This window comes from Condylura cristata, unplaced genomic scaffold (assembly GCF_000260355.1).
Source record: "Condylura cristata isolate star-nosed mole 26May11 unplaced genomic scaffold, ConCri1.0 scaffold00022, whole genome shotgun sequence".
Lineage (NCBI taxonomy): Eukaryota > Metazoa > Chordata > Mammalia > Eulipotyphla > Talpidae > Condylura > Condylura cristata.
In genome coordinates this window covers 22,760,081-22,781,135 of record NW_004567123.1, presented here as the reverse complement: position 1 = coordinate 22,781,135, position 21,055 = coordinate 22,760,081, and the positions used below count along the sequence as shown (strand labels likewise).

Genomic DNA, 21,055 nt, shown 5'->3' with positions numbered 1-21,055 from the left:
GAGTGTGGGTGTCTCAAGGACTTAGACTTATCCTCCCACCCCCCATTCTTAGCATGTCCCCTCCATGCCACAGTTCTGCCAAGGAATTAAGGCAGCACTTTATCATAAGAGTAAAATAGTTACGAGAATATACCCAGCACCGTTCCTTTACCAATTTGTTGGTCAGATCTGAGTCACTTGCTCTTCCCACTGCAAGGGAGGCCAGGGGATTTGAGTATTTGGCAAAGAGGAATAGGGCTGTCAAGGCTGCTTAGGGGCCATTCAGGTTCATCCCCTGGGCATGTGCCCTGTATTCTCTCTGGGTTTGCTGGCAATTAACAGTGTTTGCCTGGGTCTGGCCTCACCCTGATAACTCACCCTGAGCAGTGGTGTCCTGGGACCCCACCTGTTTATGCTCAGGCAGTCGGTGCCCTACGCAGCGCTCAGGAGTTGGGATGCTGTTATGTGTCCACCCGACATTGGTTTGTTTCCCTTACAAGATGGTGCCCTGTAGGGGGCACCATCGTAGTTCTTACCATAGGTGCACCGGCAGCCAAGGTACCGAGGAGACAAGATAAGGCCGACCAGAAGCTCGCCGGCAGTCTGGGGCAGACCGCTCAGGAAGGTCTCTTGCTTACCTAGTTGTGAAACCGACTCAGGGATGAGGCCCCCTACTTAGGGAGGTGGAGGATCACCTGGGTCATCCGTCTCAGTTCTGCCTCCTTACGTTCCATCTCCTCAAATCCATTTCCCCTAACGGGCTCCTCTATCCATCACTAACGCTCCTCCGGGGAGCACTCCATAGACATAGCTCTACTATCAATGCGTGATCGCATTCCTTGTATCGCTGAGAAGGTAGGCTCAGTTTACATGACTTCTCCGAGACCATGAGCCCGGAGTGCTGGTCGGGATTCGAACCAGCGTCTATCCTTTTCAACAACTTCAGAGCGGCGGGTCCAAGGAGGTGTTACCCCTCCGCAGGTCCTAGACTCCCCCGGGCTCCTCAGCAATGTCCTCTTGCAGAAAACGTCCTTGGAGAACGCTGACGGGGTCTTTTGAGCCTCGGCCGCACCCGTCACCCGCGCAGCAGGCGGAAGTAGCGGGCAGCTGGCCGGAAGTGGGTCTGTGGGGCCGGGGTGTCGCTGGCGGAGCGGCGGTGGCGCGGCGGCGCGGTAGTTCGCGCGTCTGGAGTCTGGTATCGCGGCGTCCGCGTACGCCAGACTCAGGTGAGTGGCGGCGTCTTGGGAGGACGTCGCGGTGGCCCTTCCTGGCCATTCTGGGCCTTGGCCCACGCCTCCTGTCCGGGCCACGGCCGGTGCGCACCGAGGCCCGGCCCGCGCTACCCGCCGGGGGCGGCCGGCGCGCCTCGCGGCCCAGCTCCTGAGAACCTCGGCGACCCGCCACTTGGGAGTTCTTGTGGCCTTGGGCGCGAGGCTTATCCGGACCGTGAGACGGAGAATAGCCGTACTCGCCTCACTGAGCTGTGTGCGAATGCAGTGAGACCGGCCGCCCTCTGACCGCAGGGCAGTGAGGGTGCGCGTTACCTGGGCTTCCGGAGCTTCTGGCTCTGTGGGAGGCTGGATGGGGGTGGGCTGGGGGTTCTGAGTTCCTGTGTTTCTAACCCGCTGTTGGGGAGGCTGGTGTGCCGGCAGGCCACCCTTGGAGCTGTAAGACCCTGTAGCATTTTGCCTAGTACCGGGGGCGTGGTGGGTCTTCAGGTCCTTACACCTTTCCCTCGTTAAAAAAAAAGATTTACTTGCTTGTGCAGATAAGGCGGGGGTGCAGGCCAGAGGAGAGCAGGATGAGAAGATTCAGAGAGAGTGGGGAGCTGAGTAGGTAGCGCTACTGAGATACACTGCTGAGGGGAGCAGCGGGCAGGACAGGAGAGGTCTGCTGCACCATGTGGGTCACTCCTTGGCCGGGGATCGAACTCGTGTGCAGTGGCCGCGGACACTTCATAGTGCCGCTTTAACCTTCCACCAGGGAGTACTTACTTACCTCATTTTTAACAGTGGTACATAGCTCTAGTTCATGTCCCTTTCTTTTTTTTCTCTTCAGGGTTAAAATAATTGTTTTTTGTGTTTTCGTACCAATCACGAGTGTCTCGACTTCGAATTTCAGTTATGTTCCTTGATCTCAGTGCTCATTCACTGTAGACCCTTGGCATTGCTTCCTCCTAAGGAGCTGGTAAGCCTACTGCTTTAGTTTGACTGGTAATTTGTACTCGAGTCATTTGAATCCGAATTCATGTTTTCCACACTTTGGGCACATTTTGTGAATAGTAAGAACAACTGCCTTTCCAGAACAAGGTTCCGCATTTCACTACTGTGAATGGTCTTGGGCAAATTCTGGGGTGAATTCCTTTCTGCTTGGCAGATCAAAGTAAAATAACTGAGTGCTGCATGATACATTTTACAGGCTTAGCTTAGTTGCCCTATGGTTTTCTTCCCTATTCATTGGCTTATTTTTCTGGACCCTAACAAGACTTTGCCACTCATCATGCACATAAGTCAACTTGGTATCAAAATTTTTTGAAATAGTACACTGTGCAGCTTTGCAAATCTAGGACAACACAGAAAACCAATTGTTTGGTTGAGCTAAACATATAAAATCAGGTGTTTGGTAATAGTTACTTGAACCATTTATTGGGAAGTTTTTCACATGACTGGAGGTTGTAGATACTTTTCTTTACCTGCCTGGATTTTGTTCGTCTTCTAGTAGATCCAATTAGATGAACTGAAAAAACATAAGTGTCAGCTCTTCGTTGTCATAGCCAGAGGTGTTCTTAAGACAGTCTTATGAAAGCCTTTGCAAACATTATCTGTGGGACCTTGTCAGATTATACTACCCAGACACTTCTTGTCATTCTGAAAGGAAACAGAGTCTTGGAGGGAGGGCTATATAAGCAGAAAAGTTTCACCGATGATTGTGATGCGTTATTTTCTGTCCTGTAAGCACTGGAGTGAAGGAGGTAATAAATGATTTTGCTTTGGCTTAGCTCTGTTGTAGACTGTGCTCTTAGTGAATGCAGAAACAGATGAAATCTAACCCACTTAGCATCTGCTTTATAGCTAAGGGTCCTTACTGTCAATTGCTAAGCCTTCACCAGGGCCTTTACAGCTTTGTAGACTCAGGAAGAGGCTCCAGTACCTAGAGAAAGTGACTTTTTTTCTTTTTTTAACATTAATTTAGTTACACATACAAGAACTGGGGTAGAGGCCAGAGGTGTGGAGACTGAAAGGATTCACCAGAGACAGAGTGGGGAGCAGAACAGGCAGATCAACTGAAGGACACTGCTGTGGGGAGCAGCGGGCGGGTCAGGAGAGGTCTGCTGCGCCATGTGGGCCAGCTCCCTGATTGGGGAATGAAACTCAAGCTGAAGTGGCTGTGGATAGCTTGATAATGCTGAGCTTTAACTGTTGTGCCACCAGGGAGGGCCCTTCTTTTGTTCTTTTAATTCTCAAGTTTGCCCAACAAATTATTTGCTGAGACAGTAATGAAGGTTGAACTATCCACTTATTTATGAGAATTTATTAGGACATGGGGTGGGAGAGTATTTAAAACTTTATAGCAAATGATCAGATATGATAATTAAGGGATGAGATCCAGTAAATTGAATATACTGAGAGCATCATATCCTTATTTACAGTTAGCATGGCTGCATTGCTCTATCTCACCTCTAACTTTTGGATGTTAATTTATTTTAGAAGATTTATTATTTATGCTTACAAGAATTGGTGTGTAGGCCAGAGGTGTGAGGGTTAGGGGTGTGTGTGAGAGAAGACACAGTGGAGAGAACAGGTGAATCGACTGAGATACACTGCTGAAGGGAATAGCGGGCAGACAGAAGAGATCTGCTGTGCCATGTGGGTCAGCTCCCTGGCCAGGGATCTGTGCTGTAGTGTCTTCTGATCGTTTCATAGTGCTGTGCTTTAACTCGTTGCACCACCAGGGAGGGCCCTCTTCCTTTCCTTTTCTATAGTACTCAAGACCCAACAACTTACGAAGTAGTTACAGTTCAGATGTGTATATGTAGTTGAACAGTAAAAAAGTACTACTGTTTGCCTTTGTAGTTTGCTTTGCATCATCCTAAGATTATTTTGTCATTGTTTCTGTATTGGGCATCCATAAAGAAGCTATAGATAGTGCTTGAACTAAAAATAACTTTTCAACATTTTCCTTTAACACTATGGTTACTGTTTCTTTCATTGATTTTCTTCTTGAAGAATAATTTTCAGTTAGTACATTTTATAAATTTAAAATTTTTTCAGTTATAATATACAGGGCCCTCCCTGATGGTGCAAACGGATTATGATGCAGCACTGCAATCTGGCTGCAGCCACTTCAGTGCGAGTTTGTTCTTCGCCCCTGAAGTGATCCTCATGGCGCCTTGGACCTCTCCTGTCTGTCCCACTGCTCCCCCCAGCAGTGTACTTCAGTCTGCCTGTTCTGCTCCCTTCTCTGTCTCTGGTGAATCCTTTCACTGCCCCTGCACCTCTGACCTGTACCCCAGTTCTATATGAATAAATAAATATTTTTTAAAGAAAGTTACAATGGTTTATACATGGTTTATACAATTAATTCCACACAGCTCATAACTAAATATTCTCGCTCCTTTTTTCCCCCAGAGACACTTTTAATTATCTTTTTCTTTTGGCATTTATCAGTCTGTTTGTAATAACACATTTGTGTTCTTTTGATTTCTAGGATATACTTATATCTGTAATTATCTGTACCTAAATTTACATAATGTTTGACTTATTTGTTATGGACTTTGAGGCTCTAGGTCTCCACCTGACCTCCCTCTAAGCCCTTCTTCTCTCCTTTCATCCTCCCAAAATAGTTTACTCATAATTTTTAGTTAGGTGAATATTCAAGATTTATATTAATAAGGTTATGTAAAGTTTCACAGCTGAGCAGACTATAACTGTCTCAGTTTTTTTGATTCCCTGAAATTAATAGCTTTTATTGCTGCTATTACTAGCTTAATTTTTCTGTTTTCTTGTTTGTCCCCAGGTTAGCCATTAGAATTTTAAACCTCATCCCCAGGTAATACCCATCTCCTTCAGCATGAACTGCTTGCTGTGTCTGTCTGCTTATAGCTCTTGTTCTGGGATCTTCATTATTACCCTGGGGTTTCTTTTGCTTCTTTCCTCTGTTGAACCCTGATTTCTGGATCCTGCATCTCTCCTGTCAACATTAAGGTCTTCAGCTGGGATAGATCGCTTTACCTTGACGCTGGGGCATCCCGTAAACCCACTCCTTCATGCAGATTTCAGACTTTGAGGTCTTTCTGTTTTTGTAGATAACATAGTCATAGTGACAGCTAGGATGCTAGATTATATTAGTGGGTAGGGCTTTTGAGCACACCAAGTTCTAATCCTTTCCAGCTCGCTGGTACTTGGAAACCCCAGAGGAACAGATTGTTCAGGGTCTCTTGACTCCCCTCCACTCTCCAGTATACCAGCAAAGTGGGTTTGGGACAATATTCGTGTTGAACTCCATTCTGTTCTTTGGTTGTGCAACCTTCATCAGGTTTCTTAAGTCCCATGAAGACTTCATTTCCTTGTCAGTAATAGAGAGATAGTAAAACCTCCCTTACAGAAAGGATGTAGGGTTGGAACTAATGCAAATAAAGCATTCATACAAGGGTTGATGCACAGGATGCCCTGAGACAGTTGTAGCTTTTGTTATTTCCACCTGGGACTTAACCTGTACTTTTACAAATTAGAAAGCACAGTATAATTTCAGACCAGTGGATCTACACCAGACACTGAAGTTCCAGGAAGTGGTTCTTTTGTTCATTTCAGGACCACCCACTGTAATTTCATCAAATACTCTTAGGTAGAATTTTCCCCCTCTTTTGTTGTTTTCTAGGGTAGTACTGATTGAAGTAATTTTAACCGATGTGCCTTTAAAATTATAAACATATTTGTGAAATTAATCCGTGTGCTCTTACATGTTAACAATTTTAACCTCAGTAAAAAGGGGAGGGGGGAGTTAACAAATACACAAAAAGGTCTCCACACAGAAAGTTACTTTCCTTTTATATAAGTGTATTTTAGGTGGTGGCATTCATGCTTGTTCCATTTGTTCCACTGAATATTTGTGTGCACTCTTTCTTGTGTTGATGTCCTGTATACCCTTGCCCTTCTCCTGCATGGTGTTTTCAGTTTTGTTTTGTTTTTTAGTTGTTTGGTCATGTTTAGTTCCCAAGATAAAATGAAGGTCTGTTTATTTAAGTAATTTATGGCTTTTGTTGCATGTTGTCTTAGAATCCAAAATAGGTCCTAAAATGCCCTATTCTGTCAACTGAAGAGTTTATTACTTACTCTGTCTTTTGTTCCCATCATTTCTATGCTGCAGTAGTAACTGTGGTTTCTGTGGGCTGTTTGAGGTATAAGCCTTCAGTCATTTAAAAGAAACTTATTTTAATACTATTTTCTAATCTTTTATAATGTAGCCACCTGTAATCGTAGGAATAAACTAATGGAATCTTGTAAACTTTTTCTCTGAAGGGTCAGATAAAAATACTGTCTGTTTCACAGGTCGTACTTTCTGCCACAGTTGCTCAGTTCTGTTCATACAGTGAAAAAGCAGTCATAGACAATATGTAGCTAGTGGCCTGGCCATGTTCAGATAAAACTTGACCAAAACAGAGAGAGGGTTAGGTTTGGGCCTGGTGCCACAATTTGTTGACTCTTGGTATGTAGCATTTGGATCCATAGATTAAAACTTGATGACAGAATGTTCCATAAACCATTGTAAATAACTAAATATGTAAAGATTAGTGTGAAAGAATTCTGCTCTGATTCAAAGAAATTAGAGCATTCATTCCTGCTATCCACAGAAGTCTGTGTACCTGAGCAAAACCTCTGGCCTGCCTTATGTTCCTCTGGTTCCGTGGGCTAGGAAGGAACCAACAGGTGACCTGGGTAGGCATTTAAGAAAGCCAAGCCAACACTGGCAGAGCCCTCATGTGATTTTTTTTTTTTTTGCAGTGACAGCCATGTCTGGCCCTTATCTTGGCAACTCAGGGCTACTGTGGTTTGCTTGTCAGACTTTGGTATTCTCAATTGGAAGGAAGGACTTTAAACTTTAGAAAAAGCAAAAATTGAGCAAAGTCAATTTCATAGCCTTGTTGTTTCTGTCACAAGAGAAAAATGGAACTTGTGCTGCTCACAAGCAGGATATCAACATTACTAACTTGCTGCCTCCAGGGGAAAACTCCTTTGGTTCCTTGGCTTTTTAGCAGGGCAGTTATGTGAATTGGTGTCCCTAAACTGTGAATTCAGCTTTGAGAAGCCAGCTCTTTCATCCTGAATTGACAGTGGGCAGGGCTTTGGCCTTCTGCACTTCCCCATCAAAGTGAGTAAGTATGCTTCCCAGTTGCATGTCTACTCTGGTAGTGATTTAAACCCCATGTAAGTCTCCTAGAGAGGAGAATAGAGATCTTCTAAAAGGTACAATAGTGTTAGAACAATAGACTTTTGTAGTTGTAATTGTGTAATTCCGTATTTTAGGAACAGAGAGGATTATTGTAGGTATATACATTGATTGAACTTTATACCGAATCCCAAAATTTCACTCTTTTCATTTGGTGTTAGCACGGCAACTTTTACCAACTCTCTCATTCTCCAAGTGTGCCCTTTATGAATTAATAGCAGGTGTGGAATAAGTTACTCATTTTGCTCTTTTTGGAAATCTACCTTTCTCCTTCCCCCCTTTTTTTTTTTAAAGATTTATTTATTCATGCATACAGAACTGGGGTACAGACCAGAGGTCCAGGGGCAGTAAAAGGATTCACCAGAGACAAAGTGGGAAGCAGAACAGGCTGACTGATGAAGTACACTGCTGAGGGGAGCAGCGGGCGGGTCAGGAGAGGTCTGCTGCACTGTGTGGGTCACCTACGGGGCAGGCAGGGATCGAACTCATGCGGAAGTGGCTTTAGCTTTTTAGTGCTGTGCTTTAACCCACTGTGCTACCAGGGAGGGCCCTCTCCTTCCTTTTTAAGATTTATTTATTTATTTGTGTATACAGAACTGGGGTACAGGTCAGAGATGCAGGGGCAGTGAGAGGATTCACCAGAGACAGAGTGGGGAGCAGAACAGGCAGATCAATGAAGTTCACTGCTGAGCGGAGCAGCAAACAGATCAGGAGAGGTCTGCTGTGCCATGTGGGTCAGCTCCCTGGCGGGGGATCAAATTCGTGCTGCTGTGGCTGCGGATAGCTTCACAGTGCTGTGCTTTAACCCGTTGCGCCAAGAGGGAGGACCCTGCCTTTCTTCTTCCTTTTAGCAGAGACAGCCTCTTTTCTCTAACCATCCCTGCTTTCCTTCTACAGTAAGGGAAATCTGACCAGAGGACAGAGAAAGTCCAGAAAGAAGTCTGGACTGAGCAGCAGTCCAGAAAACTGCTGAGAGTACCCTGGGTCTAGCCTTTCCTGAGTCTTTATGGAAGGCACCTGAAATTTATCCTTAATTTATACTGTTATCCCTCTTCTTAGTTTTGACTTAGGTTGATTTGATTTTCACTACCATTGAACTTACTTGAGTAAATGGCAGTGAAGTTTTAATCCATTTCTTGTGATGTGTAAATTTTGATATTGTGATAGGTAGAAACCACTTATTCTTCATCTACCCTTTTTTCAGTATCTGGCACCAATTCTGGCCCTGTCACTTGTGATCCATGGTTCTTGTGAATGCCGAAGATTTCCAGGCAATTTCTGTGGAAAGCCTCCCTGACATCTCTGATCAAGCACCATAGAAACAAGAGATTACCTGATCAAACCTGTGAGGACTGTGTTCTGACTGCCACGACGGTCAGTACTGACACCAGAATGACTACCACTCTCAAGTTGTTGAAATCCGTAGGAAATCGAGTGTTTTGCAGTCCTTTAGCGTGCAGCGCAGCCCATAGAGTGGCATACTGGAATGTGGGATGCTGTGCACAGCACAGGGGACAAGAGTCTCCAGAACACAGTAGCCTGTACCATCCGGCCAGAAAAGTTAAGAACATTTGTAGTGTTGCCTCTTCCCAGGGGATCCTGACCACCAGCTGTGCCCTCCTGGGTGTGGACTTTTGCAGGGCTTCTGCCTCTAAGGCCAGCACAGTGAAGCCAGGCTCTCTCAGGGCCATCAGAACTCATGAAGAGAGTATAGAAGTTTATGATTCCCTTGAAGACCCCCGAATTTTCCTACAGCTAAGACCAGAATATCAACTTCATAGCTATAGCAGATCTGAGGCTTGTCAGCCTCTGTCTGTTTCAGAAGGTGAACTCATTTTGCACAAAGTCACAGTTTATCAAGATAATCTCCAGCCTCAAATCATTGTAGACTATTTCTGTAAGCTGAGCTCTCTGCCTGCAGAGCAGCGTCCTGTTTTGCTGTCCAATACCAGTTTTGCTCTGCTCTGCCAGCTGAGCATAAAAAATATAGAGGTCTTTGCTGCTCCAGATCTGATCAGTATTTTGAAAGCCTTTGTCAGTTTAGGAATCCCTCACTCCCATTCAATGCTAGATGTTTATGAAACCAAATTTTGCCATAAAGTGTGGGAGATGAGTCTCGATCAGCTTCTCTTGGTAGCCGACCTCTGGCGATATTTGGGCCGAAGAGTACCTCGGTTTTTAGAGATTTTTTTTAGTTACCTTAATTTGCATTGGAAAGATTTATCCTTGTCCCAGTTGATTCACTTAATATATATTATAGGTGAAAATCGTCAGGTTCCTCAGGACCTAATGCAGAAACTGGAATCATTGGTTCTCAAGTATATAGATTTAATCAATTTAGAGGAGGCTGGTACAATCTGTTTGGGGTTCTTCAAATCAAGTAGTAGCCTCTCTGAATTTGTCATGCGGAAAATTGGAGATGTGGCTTGTGCTGACATGCAACATCTGAGTAGTTATGCCTTAGTGAATATTCTTAAAATGTTCCGTTTCACTCATGTGGATCACACAGAGTTCATGAAACGATTCGGACAGATTGCTCCTCACCGAATTTCTTCTCTGGGAGTTCAGGGTGTTATGCACCTGACCCTTGCCTGCTCGGCCTTACGGTTCCTGCACGAAGGGGTAATGAATGCTGTGGCAGCTTCTCTGCCACCCAGAGTAACATACTGCCGAAGTAAAGATGTCGCCAAGATTCTGTGGTCATTTGGAACTCTGAATTATAAGCCGCCCAATGCAGAAGAGTTTTATACTAGCCTGATAAATGAAATTCACAGAAAGTTACCTGAATTCAACCGATACCCAGAACACCTGCCCACTTGTCTGCTGGGCCTGGCATTTTCTGAGTGTTTTCCAGTAGAACTAATTGATTTTGCTTTGAGTCCAAGGTTTGTCAGGTTAGCTCAGGAGAGAAGTAAGTTTGAACTCATTAAGGAGTTGTGTACTCTTGATGGAACAGTTGGCATTGAGTGTCCAGACTACGGAGGCAGCCGTCTTAGTTCTCAGCTTCAGCATGAGGGGTCAGAAATTCTGTGGAATTTAGCAAGAAATGATATGAACGCAAAGCCTGAATTCCTCGAAGCGCTCTCTTTACTTGAGACCATGTTGGGTGGTAGTCAGTATGTTAAACACCATATGATTTTGCCTCATACCCGATCCTCTGACTTAGAGGTCCAGCTTGATGTTAACATGAAGCCACTGCCATTCAACACAGATACCACACCAACTGAAGATATAGCCAAATTGAGGCTGAAGCACGTGGGAGTTAGCCTTACAGATAACTTGATGAATCAGCTACTAAAAGGGAAATCAAGAGGACATTTCCAGGTTGACAAATTGGGAGCCATGGAGATCACTGGCTTCTCCCCCCCAGACTGTGTACAGCACCCGCAAGTGAAACTGGCTATTCAGTTGACAAACAGGAACCAGTACTGCTATGGTTCTAGGCATCTACTTGGACTGCACAATATGAAGAGGCGGCAGTTGAATCGACTAGGATACCGAGTGGTAGAGTTAGCCTACTGGGAATGGTTCCCGCTACTGAAACGAACTCGCCTAGAAAAGCTGGCATACCTCCATGAGAAAGTGTTCACTTCTGCTCTCTGAAGGGCCTTATTGCCAATCATAAATGCTATAGACGTTCACTGTACCAGGTGTTAGGACACAGTTCTAAAAGCCAGAATGTAGGCTCGGTAACAGAGGAGACTCAGTTGTGCTCTTGTGAGAGCCTGACTGAGGCTTATGGGTGTTACAGTGAATTATAGTTTGGTCCACCAGTACAAGTTGCTCATTTGTGCAAGTAAATAATAAACATCTTTAAATATCCTGTAATCAAGTCCTTCCTATCTTTTTTTTTCTTTGTTTATGGTTTTGTCTCACTGTTACTTTGAACTTTTAGGATAATAATGTAGTTTGACATTATCTAAGCCAGTTTTTTAAAAGTGGTTTTCATATACTTTGTTTCAAAATAAGAATTTTTTATGACTTCACTTACATTTCTCCCTCCCCCCCATGTTTCTATTGTAACCTCTAAAATGAATGTCATTTCATTGTTGTTTAAATTTGGTTAAATGTCCTTTGTTGCTGCTTATTCTTTCTTTAAAGAGCCATTTTAGAATCATTAAACTTATTATCTTCCTCTCTGTGCCCCTTGTCTGCTTTTCTACTTCTCTTGCATAAACTCCACACACCCCCTACCCTCCCAGGATATTTTTATCCTACTACTTGGCCCTAGAAGAGAATCATATGAATGCCTGTGGGGCTAGTGTTTCCCAGATAGGATGACCAGGCAGAATATTTTTCATGGCTAGTACCTCAGATGAAAAAAAAAGTATTTTTTTGCATAGTAGGAAGTCTGACGGCTTCAGGTTTGGTTGTTGTTAGAGCCGCAGCTAAGAAGAATATAAGTATGTGTGAGTAACGTCATACAATGTAAGTGCTGTAGTGTGTGAGGGTTTCTTTTTAAATGGATTCCTCTCACTATTATTTAGATCTCAAGTCTTCACTCTTCAAAAGGACTGCTGTGCCCAGACTAAATCAAGACAGTACCCTTGTCTCTGACCATGTTGTCCCCTTCTACAGCTTATTTTCCTCATTGCACTCAGCAGTATCAGAAGTTAAGTACATTTATTTTTAGTTTACTTACTGGAAGATATAGCCCATTGAGTTAACTTTGTCTAGTTAACAAATTTATATACAGTGCTAAGAATGAGCCCTGGCATAAAAATAATACCATTTAGTGAATGTGGTCTGGGAGTTCAGAGTGTTTGGATCTTGCTGGGGATGAAAGGAGGGGCTAAAGAGGTAGCATGTACCTGGCTAAAAAGTGTAGATAGCGGCGGATGTGACTCTAGAGGAATCTAAGGCAGACTAACCGGGCGTATTTGTATTTTGGAAATAGGTTAAGGAGCAGGATAGGACTAGATTGGGGTGAGGAGGTACATGAGAGGAGTCAGTTTCAGTAAAAATAAGTTTTTTATTGAGTAAGGTTTGGGAGAGGGGTAAGAATTGATGAATTAGGAGCCTAGAGGAAAAAGATGAAGTTAGGGTCAGGTTTGTGGTTGACAAGTTTGACTCCCTCATTTAGGCTTCCATACATTTTTACTGAAATGATATTACGCCACTGAGTAAATTGTTTTGGACCTTTTGCCCATCTGTGCCTTGTTTTAAGCTTGTGAACTTCTTAAAGAGTAGAAACAGTGTACTTGTATGTAGCAGAATGCCTTGTACATTCAGTTATATAAAATCACAAGCTTCTTTTGGTTCCACACTCTGGTCTGCCTGTGCACCTCTCACTGGTGGGTGGCTGTGTGGGATAGTCTGGGACAGCTATCTTTCATTTTAACCAGCTCTAAAAAAATGCAAAGTGTCAAATTTTTTTCATGGATGGACAAGTAACTCAATTTAGAAATTATAAGAAGTATTGTGCTTCTTTAAAAGCTGAAATGCCCAATTTGTAAGATTGCTCATTGCCTTGATATTCCACCCACTCTTTGAAGTTAAATGCTTTTCTCTTTGACAGGTAATTTTTCTTCTTTTTTTTTTTTTGCTATGTAACCTGTTTGAGCGTAGTCTTTAAAATGTGTATCAGCTAGAATTTTGCTTTCTATTGCATTTTTGACAGATGGAAAATCTCAACTTTGGCAACTTCTTTGTAGACCAAAGGAAGATGATGGGTACCTATGTGTTTATGGTCACCTTATTCTCATCCCATTGATACCTCCTCATCCCGAGATTCTGAATCTTCAACCACAAAAAGGGTTGCTTGTCTGCTTCAGGCTTTAAGACTTTTACACCTTAGATATAAACCATAGCATACACAGGTAGGATGACCAACCAGTTTGCTGCAGGACTTTTCTGGTTTTAACACTGAAAGTTCTGGAAAACCCTTCTTCCATGTTAAACAGTATGGTTGGTCACCATACTTCTGGGTCTCATAAGCTTTTCACTCGTATATTTCTTACTCAACCTGAGTACAGGGAGACAGAGGAAGGTCTGATATCTGGACATCCAACCCTTATACTAGAGATCAGCTGCAAGAAATACTCTGAGCATAATTATCTAGAGCCTCATTCCACTTTGATAGCATGCTGGAGCCTCAGGAAGCCAGTTATTGTTTAGCTGCTTGAACTATATCAAAGTAAAATGACTGGTCCGTCCACTTTAATATGTTGTATATTTAAATTTCTATATACCTACCATGACTTCCCAAACTATTCATGTGTACTATTTCCTAGATTTTTTTTTTAAACAAATGTATGATCCTAATTAACACTCCACTATTTGTGTTCTTTTTATTTTTCTGCACAGTTGTGGTATTATTTTTCTGTGCAGTTGTGATAATGTTGTTTGAGTGACACTGAAGTTTATTTCTTATAGTGTGGGTAGTGGGATTAACAGTATTCAGTTGATGGATTTATATCTGGGTGAGGAACTTCAAGACTTAGTGGTGAGAGTATTTGGACTTATATAATAGAAGGATTCTTACAGGGAAATATAAGGGATCCTTGTGCTAGAACTGTTCTGTAATTTTGAGTTTGGTAGTGATTACCAAATCTATATGTAGAGTAAAATTGCCTAGAACGTAATACAAAGGCAATTTCTGTAGACTGGTGAAATTGGAGTAAGATTCCTAGCTATGTCATTTCCTGGTTGGAACACAGGTATATAAGATGCTATCGTTGTGGGAAACTGGATAGAGGGTACATGGCATCCCGAGGTGCTTCTGTGACTACATGTTGAGCTTCAGTTATCATAACCAAAAGTTTAATTAAAAAATTTTAAGATAGATTTCTTCAGGGTAACTTTGAAAACCTTGTGAAGTGCTCAGTAATATGTTATATATAGTTCATTTTCCTCCTTCCTTTTTTTAGAGAAAACTAAAAAAACTTTCAAAAACCCAAATCTCAAAAATACAGACTGCCAGTTATATCTAAGTAGTTTGTACTTTCATTCTCACTTTTTATGTATTCAGGAAGTCATCTGCAGAGATAGTCTCTCATGTAGTACAAAAAAAGATAGTGGGAACATGTCAGCCAGAAGAAAGGGAAACCTCTTGAAAGGTGAATTGCCACTAAGTGGTTCAGAATTGCTGTTGACATCCAGGAGGTTAATGGCAGACTTTTCATTAATGTCATATCCTTCCCTTGTTAATAAGCCTTCTATGACTTCCCCCTAACTTTCAAAATCTTTTTTTTTTTTTTTAAACTATAACCCTTAGTAAGAGATACCTTTACCTCAGAACCCTGAAATAATATATATAAATTTGGGGGTGGGGAGAGGGGGCTACTCTATATAAGTAACATAATTGTTTTTATGTGCATAAAACTAAATGAAACAAAAGTTCCACAAAATACAACTCATTCTCTGTATGGCACAACCTGGCATTTTCTTTCTCTTCTACTTAATTTTAAAATAATAATGGTAATGACTCCGTAATGTGAATTCTTGATTCTTGATCTGCAGTTTGGAAAGTCACTGCCTTGGACAGTGGTCTGAAGGTACAGTTGTCTGAAGCCCCAGAGCATGACCTTAAGGGCCCTTCCCATCTGACTCCCATCTGCCTTTCCAGCCCTATCTCCTTTAACCCCCTCCTCCAACTAGTGGCATATTCAGCATTTCCTGAACCTGCATCACTCTGTACATCTCTCTAACTGGACTTGCTATGCCCCTTAGTGCCCTTCCCCTGTGTTCCTGTTCTTGCCTCTTGACCCCGTCTCTTGTTGTTTTGCTAATGTGTATGTCTGTCTCTGCAGAGTTGCCCATAAGGTTAGGCTTGTATCTTAGTTGTTGCTAGTTCAAACCTTTCTCTGATGAATTCATCTCTGACTTCTAGGTATACTTTTGACCAGTGTTTTTCTCTCTTTCTTTCTTTTTTTTAACTGAGTAAGAAATATATTTTATGTTTCATCTAGTATATGTGTGTGTTAAATGTGTTGTAGGAAACTGAAGGGTCCTCCTTGGTGGTACAGGGGTTAAAGACACCATTGTGGGGCTAGTTCAGCCACCACCATCACTGCAGCATGAGTTCAATCCCCAGGCCAGGGAGCCAACTCACATAGCGCAGCAAACTTCTTTTATCACCCACTGCCCCCCCTCAGCAGTGTATTTCAGTAGATCTGCCTGTTCTGCTCCCTGCTGTGTCTCTGGTGAATCCTCTCACCCCCTCCTCTGCACTTCTGTCCTATACCCCAATTCTTATATGCATAAATTTTAAACAAAATGGTGTTTGTAAGAAACTGAAAATAAGTTTCATGAAATACTGTCTACACTCTGTGTACTTGGTATTTTGCATCTTCTCTTTTAGTTAATACTACTTTCTTTCAACTGGCAGTTTTTCAAAACCACAAATTAAAAACACATTGATTTAGGCCATCCTTTGCTAGTCTGATGTTATCTGCAGAAAGCTCTATTACAGACCTTTGCATTCCATAATCACTGTTGAAAGGAAATGTTATGTGTAATATCTCAAGACTAAGGTCAGGACCATTCATTTCATTCCCCCCCACCCCCCCGCACACACACACACACAAAGGACTTGTAGAGAATGTTTATTGCAACAATTTTGTTTTCATAGTAAAAAATTACAGTATAAAATAATAGGACAATTCAGAAATAAACTCTTGGCAGTCATAATACCATGAAGACAAAGTGAATGAAGTAGATATGCTTGGTATATTATCAGTAAGGTACATAAACATACATAAAATTATTGCATATTGTTTATGAATATTCACATACCTGTACTGATTTGGTTGGCAGCATTTTAAGACAGAGCTTGTTTCTTGGTAAAAAGAGAGAGAAATAGGATTGGGGCTTGTTTTGTTTATATTTAAAAAATTTTAAACACTGAATTATTCAGAGAAGCAAACTTAGCAAAGTGTTAACATTTGCTAAATCACTACTAGGTAGTGTGTTTAAAGAGTGTAGACTATAGTAAATGTTTCGCCTTTTTCTCTGAAATATAATAAATCTAGTGAAAATTGACATTATCTGTTAAAAACTTCTATTTCCTTGCTATATTATAAAGCTACTATTATCTAACTTCAAACTGCTTCTCTGAACTGCAAGGCACTTTAGCCATTTTCTGTGGCACCCAAATTATATTTAGACTTGGTCTTATGCTTAGATGCCTATTTTGGAGAAGATATAATTTGTACATATTTACTGGACAGTGTTTGCAGTGATTTCAGGTAACATAGCCATTTCCTGGCAGGCTTGAGGAGGCAGTCTTACTGGATGAGGCTGTTTGCATTTTCATGTGGTGAGCCAGTTAGTTTTGCTGGATTAAACATTAGGCAGGTGGCACTTGACCTGGAAAGATCAGGAATGTTGAAACCAAAGAGATGAAAACATACAGAGGCTTCAGTGACAGCCAGAGTCCTACAGGCCTCTGTGTGTTTGAGCACCGCTGTTTCCCAGAGAAGCAGCTATACCATCATTTGTTAAGACATCTTTAAGAGTCTGCCACTCTTGGTCTTCTATGATGCTATAGTCACTGGCTCCAATTTTATCTCCATTTCTAAGTTTTCAGTCACGCCCTCCAATCTATTATCATTTTCATTAGATGGGATTTTTCAGAGCAATTTTAGGTTTACAGAAAAAGTGAGCAACTTACACAGAAAATTCCCACATAACTCCTCTCCTTTGCACAATTACCCCTGTTCCTAACAGCTTGCTTTAGTATATAAGTTTGTATAGTTGATGAGCTAGTGTTGACAACATTACTAACTGAACACTATAGTTCACGTTAAAGTTTGCTCTTCGTGTTGTGTAGTTCTGTAGGTTTTGACAAATGCATAATGTTCTGTATCTAATACAGGATTGTACAGAATAGTTCACCATCAGGCCATTTCATGTTTACCTTTGTACTCCAGTGCCTAGCATAGGGCTTGAGATACTAAGTGCATGTGCAATAATATCTAAAATATGAACAATCAAATGTAGTGGAATTTGAAAATAGTTTTAAAAAGCAATCTGCCATAACCAAATAGAACCTAGCCTAGGAATAAAAGTATGATTTAAAGTTAGAACAATATGTTATTTTTCTTGTCTGTCAATGAAAGAAAAAAAACATAGAAAAAAATCAGAATTCAAAGCATATCCCTGATTTTAAAAGTAATGAAAATTGGAATGTAAATAACAGAGCTGTTTCAATCCAATAATCAGCATTATGTTCATATATTAAATACTTAAGAGGCATTTTCTAATGGGCACAAAACAACCACAATGCTTTAATTTTTCTTTTTTCTTTTTTTTGGTATCATTTACATCATCGTGTAGTTCCCATAAAATTCTCACCACCACTTCACCTGTGAATCATCACCATAGTCTTTTGTGTGCTTCTCTCTTGTTTTGATTACTTTTCTCCTTCTCCTTATTTATGGTTACCCACTAATTTTGTTGATTTTTTTAAAATTAGTTTTTTTCCCTGGTCCTTTATTTGCTTCCCCTATGTCCCTTCTGTAAATGAAACCACCCAATATTTTTCTTTTTCCTTCTAACTTATTTCATTGAGCATAATCCCTTCTAGCTCCATCCATATAGTTGCGAATGGCATTAGTATATCTTTTGATTTCTGAATAGTATTCCATTGTGATACATACCACATCTTGATCCAGTCATCTATTTTTGGGTGTTTGGGTTTCTATAACTTGCCTATTGTAAATAATGTTGCAGTAAACATAGTGGTACAGGTATCTTTTCAAATTAATGTTTTTGTGTCTGTTGGGTAGATTCCTAGGGGTGAAACTGCTGGGTCATATAGTAGCTTCATTTTCAGTAGTTTGAAGAACCTCCATACAATTTCCATAGTGGTTGTACCAGTTTGCATTCCCATCAGCAGTGTAAGAGAGTTCCTTTTTTTCCACATCCTCACCAACCTTTGTTGACAGCAACTCTTATTTCATACAATTTTGGAAGTTTAATGTAGCAAGATGAGAAACAGAGTAAGAATTACCATTTTGAGAAAGAGACAGCTAATTATTGAAATTGTACAAATAGCCCTTCCAAACCAACTGAAAATCTGTTAAAACCACTGAGTCAGTAAGGCAACTGAGTATATAACAGAGGTACCAAAGCAGGAGGTTTTCCTTTATCTAACAATAACTGGCTAGAAAATTAATAGTATAAAAGGATCTTTTCCAGATACCTGCACCCCCATTTTTATTGCTGCTTTATTTACAATTGGAAAGACATGGAAATAGCCCACATGCCCAAAAGTGGATGACTGGATTAAAAAGATACAGTACATATACACAATGGAATATTACTCAACAACCAAAAAAAAAACATGCCTTTTAAGCAGCAACATGGATGGAGCTGGAAAAGATCATGCTTAGTGAAATAAGCCAGAAAGAAACGGAAAAATAACGAATGGTTTCACTCAAAGCAGGAGTATAACGGATCAGTTGAGAAAATAATAATGAATAGCTATATCCCAGAGATGTTTTATAGGAGTGGAGTGGGGAATGGGACCAAAACCAGTGGGGGGAGGGAAATGCACTAGACTATGGTGATGGCATATGGATGATATGGTGATGGGAAGCCCACAGGGATTACAGCTGAGATGGAAAAATGCACAAAATGATGTAAAAATAAACACACACACACATATATATATATATATAAAAGTATCTTTTCCATAAATAGCAGCCTTAACAGGAAACACGTAGGGCCCCTTAAGAAGAAAGTAAAGGGCTCTCCCTGGTAGTGCAACAGGTTAAAGCGCAGCACTATGAAGCACAAGTTCAATCCCTGACTAGAGATGTGACCCGCATGGCACAGCAGACCTCTCTTGTCTGACCCGCTGCTCCCCTCCACAGTGTACTCATTGATTTGCCTGTTCTGCTCCCCACTCTGTTTCTGGTGAATCTTCCCACTGTTCCTGCACCTCTGGCCTGTACCCTAGTTCTGCATGCATAAATAAAGCCTTTTAGAAAAACTACCAAAAAAAAAAAGTCAAAATTAGGCCTTCCCTGATGGCGCAGAGGGTTAAAGCACTGCACTAAGAAGCTTAAGCCACTTCTGCATGAGTTCGATTCCTGACTGCTCTGGAGGAGCTCCACATGGCAAGGCAGACCTCTCCTGACCCGCCCGCTGCTCCCCTCAGCAGTGTACTTCCTCGATCTGCCTGTTCTGCTCCCCACTTTGTCTCTGGTGAATCCTCTCACCCTCCGCATCACTGGCCTGTATTCCAATTCTATATGAATAAATAAATCTTTTTTTAAAAAAAAGTCAAAATTATACTAAGATTTAAAGACAAACATCTACTTAAGACTTATATCTTAAGTAGTAAAAAGTATACATAACCTAAATGTCTACCAAGGGAGAATTTTTTTTATTTATATGCTGTCCTGCTCCAAAATGATTTTATGGTAGCTTTCACAATATGCACACTGACTTAAAGTGAATTCAAGCAGAGAAATTTGAGTGATGACCTACAGATTTATTCTGACCTTTTTAGGAGCAAAAGTAAAGAAATAATCATGATCAGTTATGATTTGTCACATGACATAAAATGTTAAGGTGATTAATACTGAGGCCAAAGAGAAATTTCTCATGGGTCTCTGAGAGGGTACCATGCAGAGTAAAGTATGATCATTTGACAACCTAATAGAACAGCAAACAAGTTCTTACAAACTTCTGTGCTGATAGGCCATACAGGATCAGCGAGCAGTGACATAGAAAGTACTTGTGGAGTGGTGAGAATGTCACGATGGGCAAGGTGAACGTGAAGGTGGTAAAGAATACTGCTCTCGGGCAGCTTAGTGGGTAGTGCATTTTATTTTATTATTTTCAAAGATTTATTAACTTAGACATACAAGAGCTGGGGTACGACAGCCCAGATGTGTGGTGAGGGTGAGAGGATTTACCAGAGATAGAATGGGGAACAAAACAGGAAGATTCATTGAAGTACACTGCTGAGGGGAGCAGCAGCCAGGACCGGAGAAGTCTGCTGCACCACGTGGGTCAGCTCCCTGGCCAGGGATTGAACCCATGCTACAGTGTGGCTGCACAGCTTCACAACTTCACAGTGCTGAGTCTTAACCCCTTGCACCACAAGGGAGGCCCATTTTAGAGACTAAAATTGTTGTTCTAGCTGATGTGTCTTGGCACCCTGGTGTCTTATAAATCTCACAGATTGGCCACAGTTTTTATCAGTTGTGTTACATTTATTTTTGCTGCAGCTGAGGATCCATACTGCTAAGAAGTCTGTCAGGTGGTGTGGGATATGAATGCAGCAGCCACCAGTGATGCCAGGCAAAAGGCAAAAGGTGCCACTTAAGCTGGCACGAAAAAGAATTTAATGTGGATAGACTGAACAGTCTTCATAGATATTCTTTCAAATTAGAATTTGGTAAGTATTGTAAAGACCAAACTGATAGACTATGGTCAGATGTGGATCCTTTTGTTTTAATGGTGAAATTAGCAAAATTAACAACCTCTGAAAACAGTTAAGAAGCCTCATGAAGTAAGATGCTTGAATAGAGGACCAATTTACCTGGGGGGGAAAAAAAACAACTTGAGAATTGATCTAACTCCTGTTGGAAAGGGCAGTCAAGGTTTCCAGACTTCTCTGTGATAGAACATAGCTGTGTTAATTTAAAGTTTGGAAGGACTGATTTTTAAAAAA

The 21,055-nt window shown here is 41.5% G+C and overlaps 2 protein-coding genes across 7 annotated transcripts in view; both read left to right on the top strand.

The window, feature by feature from the left end:
* Positions 1-1,125: 1,125 nt before the first annotated feature.
* Positions 1,126-21,055, top strand: part of UBOX5 (U-box domain containing 5) — a 36,893-nt gene continuing 16,963 nt past the window's right edge. The window contains exons 1-4 of one of the 5 annotated variants that reach the window (XM_004687354.2): positions 1,126-1,205; positions 4,996-5,028; positions 6,981-7,347; positions 20,610-20,779. The gene's annotated coding sequence lies outside the window, so the exon portion shown is untranslated. Of the gene's footprint in view, positions 1,206-1,450; positions 1,513-4,995; positions 5,029-6,980; positions 7,352-20,609; positions 20,780-21,055 lie in introns of those variants that run through there. The other 4 variants (XM_012728334.1, XM_012728336.1, XM_012728337.1 and 1 more) reach the window with 4 other exon arrangements.
* Positions 1,137-11,527, top strand: FASTKD5 (FAST kinase domains 5). 2 transcript variants are annotated; one of them, XM_004687355.2, is made up of 2 exons: positions 1,137-1,205; positions 8,630-11,527. In XM_004687355.2, the coding sequence occupies exon 2, from the start codon at positions 8,680-8,682 to the stop codon at positions 11,026-11,028; it is 2,349 nt and encodes a 782-aa protein (XP_004687412.2). In that variant the 5' UTR covers positions 1,137-1,205; positions 8,630-8,679; the 3' UTR covers positions 11,029-11,527. The 2 variants fall into 2 exon arrangements, with proteins under 2 accessions (XP_004687412.2, XP_012583787.1); XM_012728333.1 differs by lacking the exon at positions 1,137-1,205 and having other exon boundaries at positions 8,791-8,799; positions 9,935-11,527.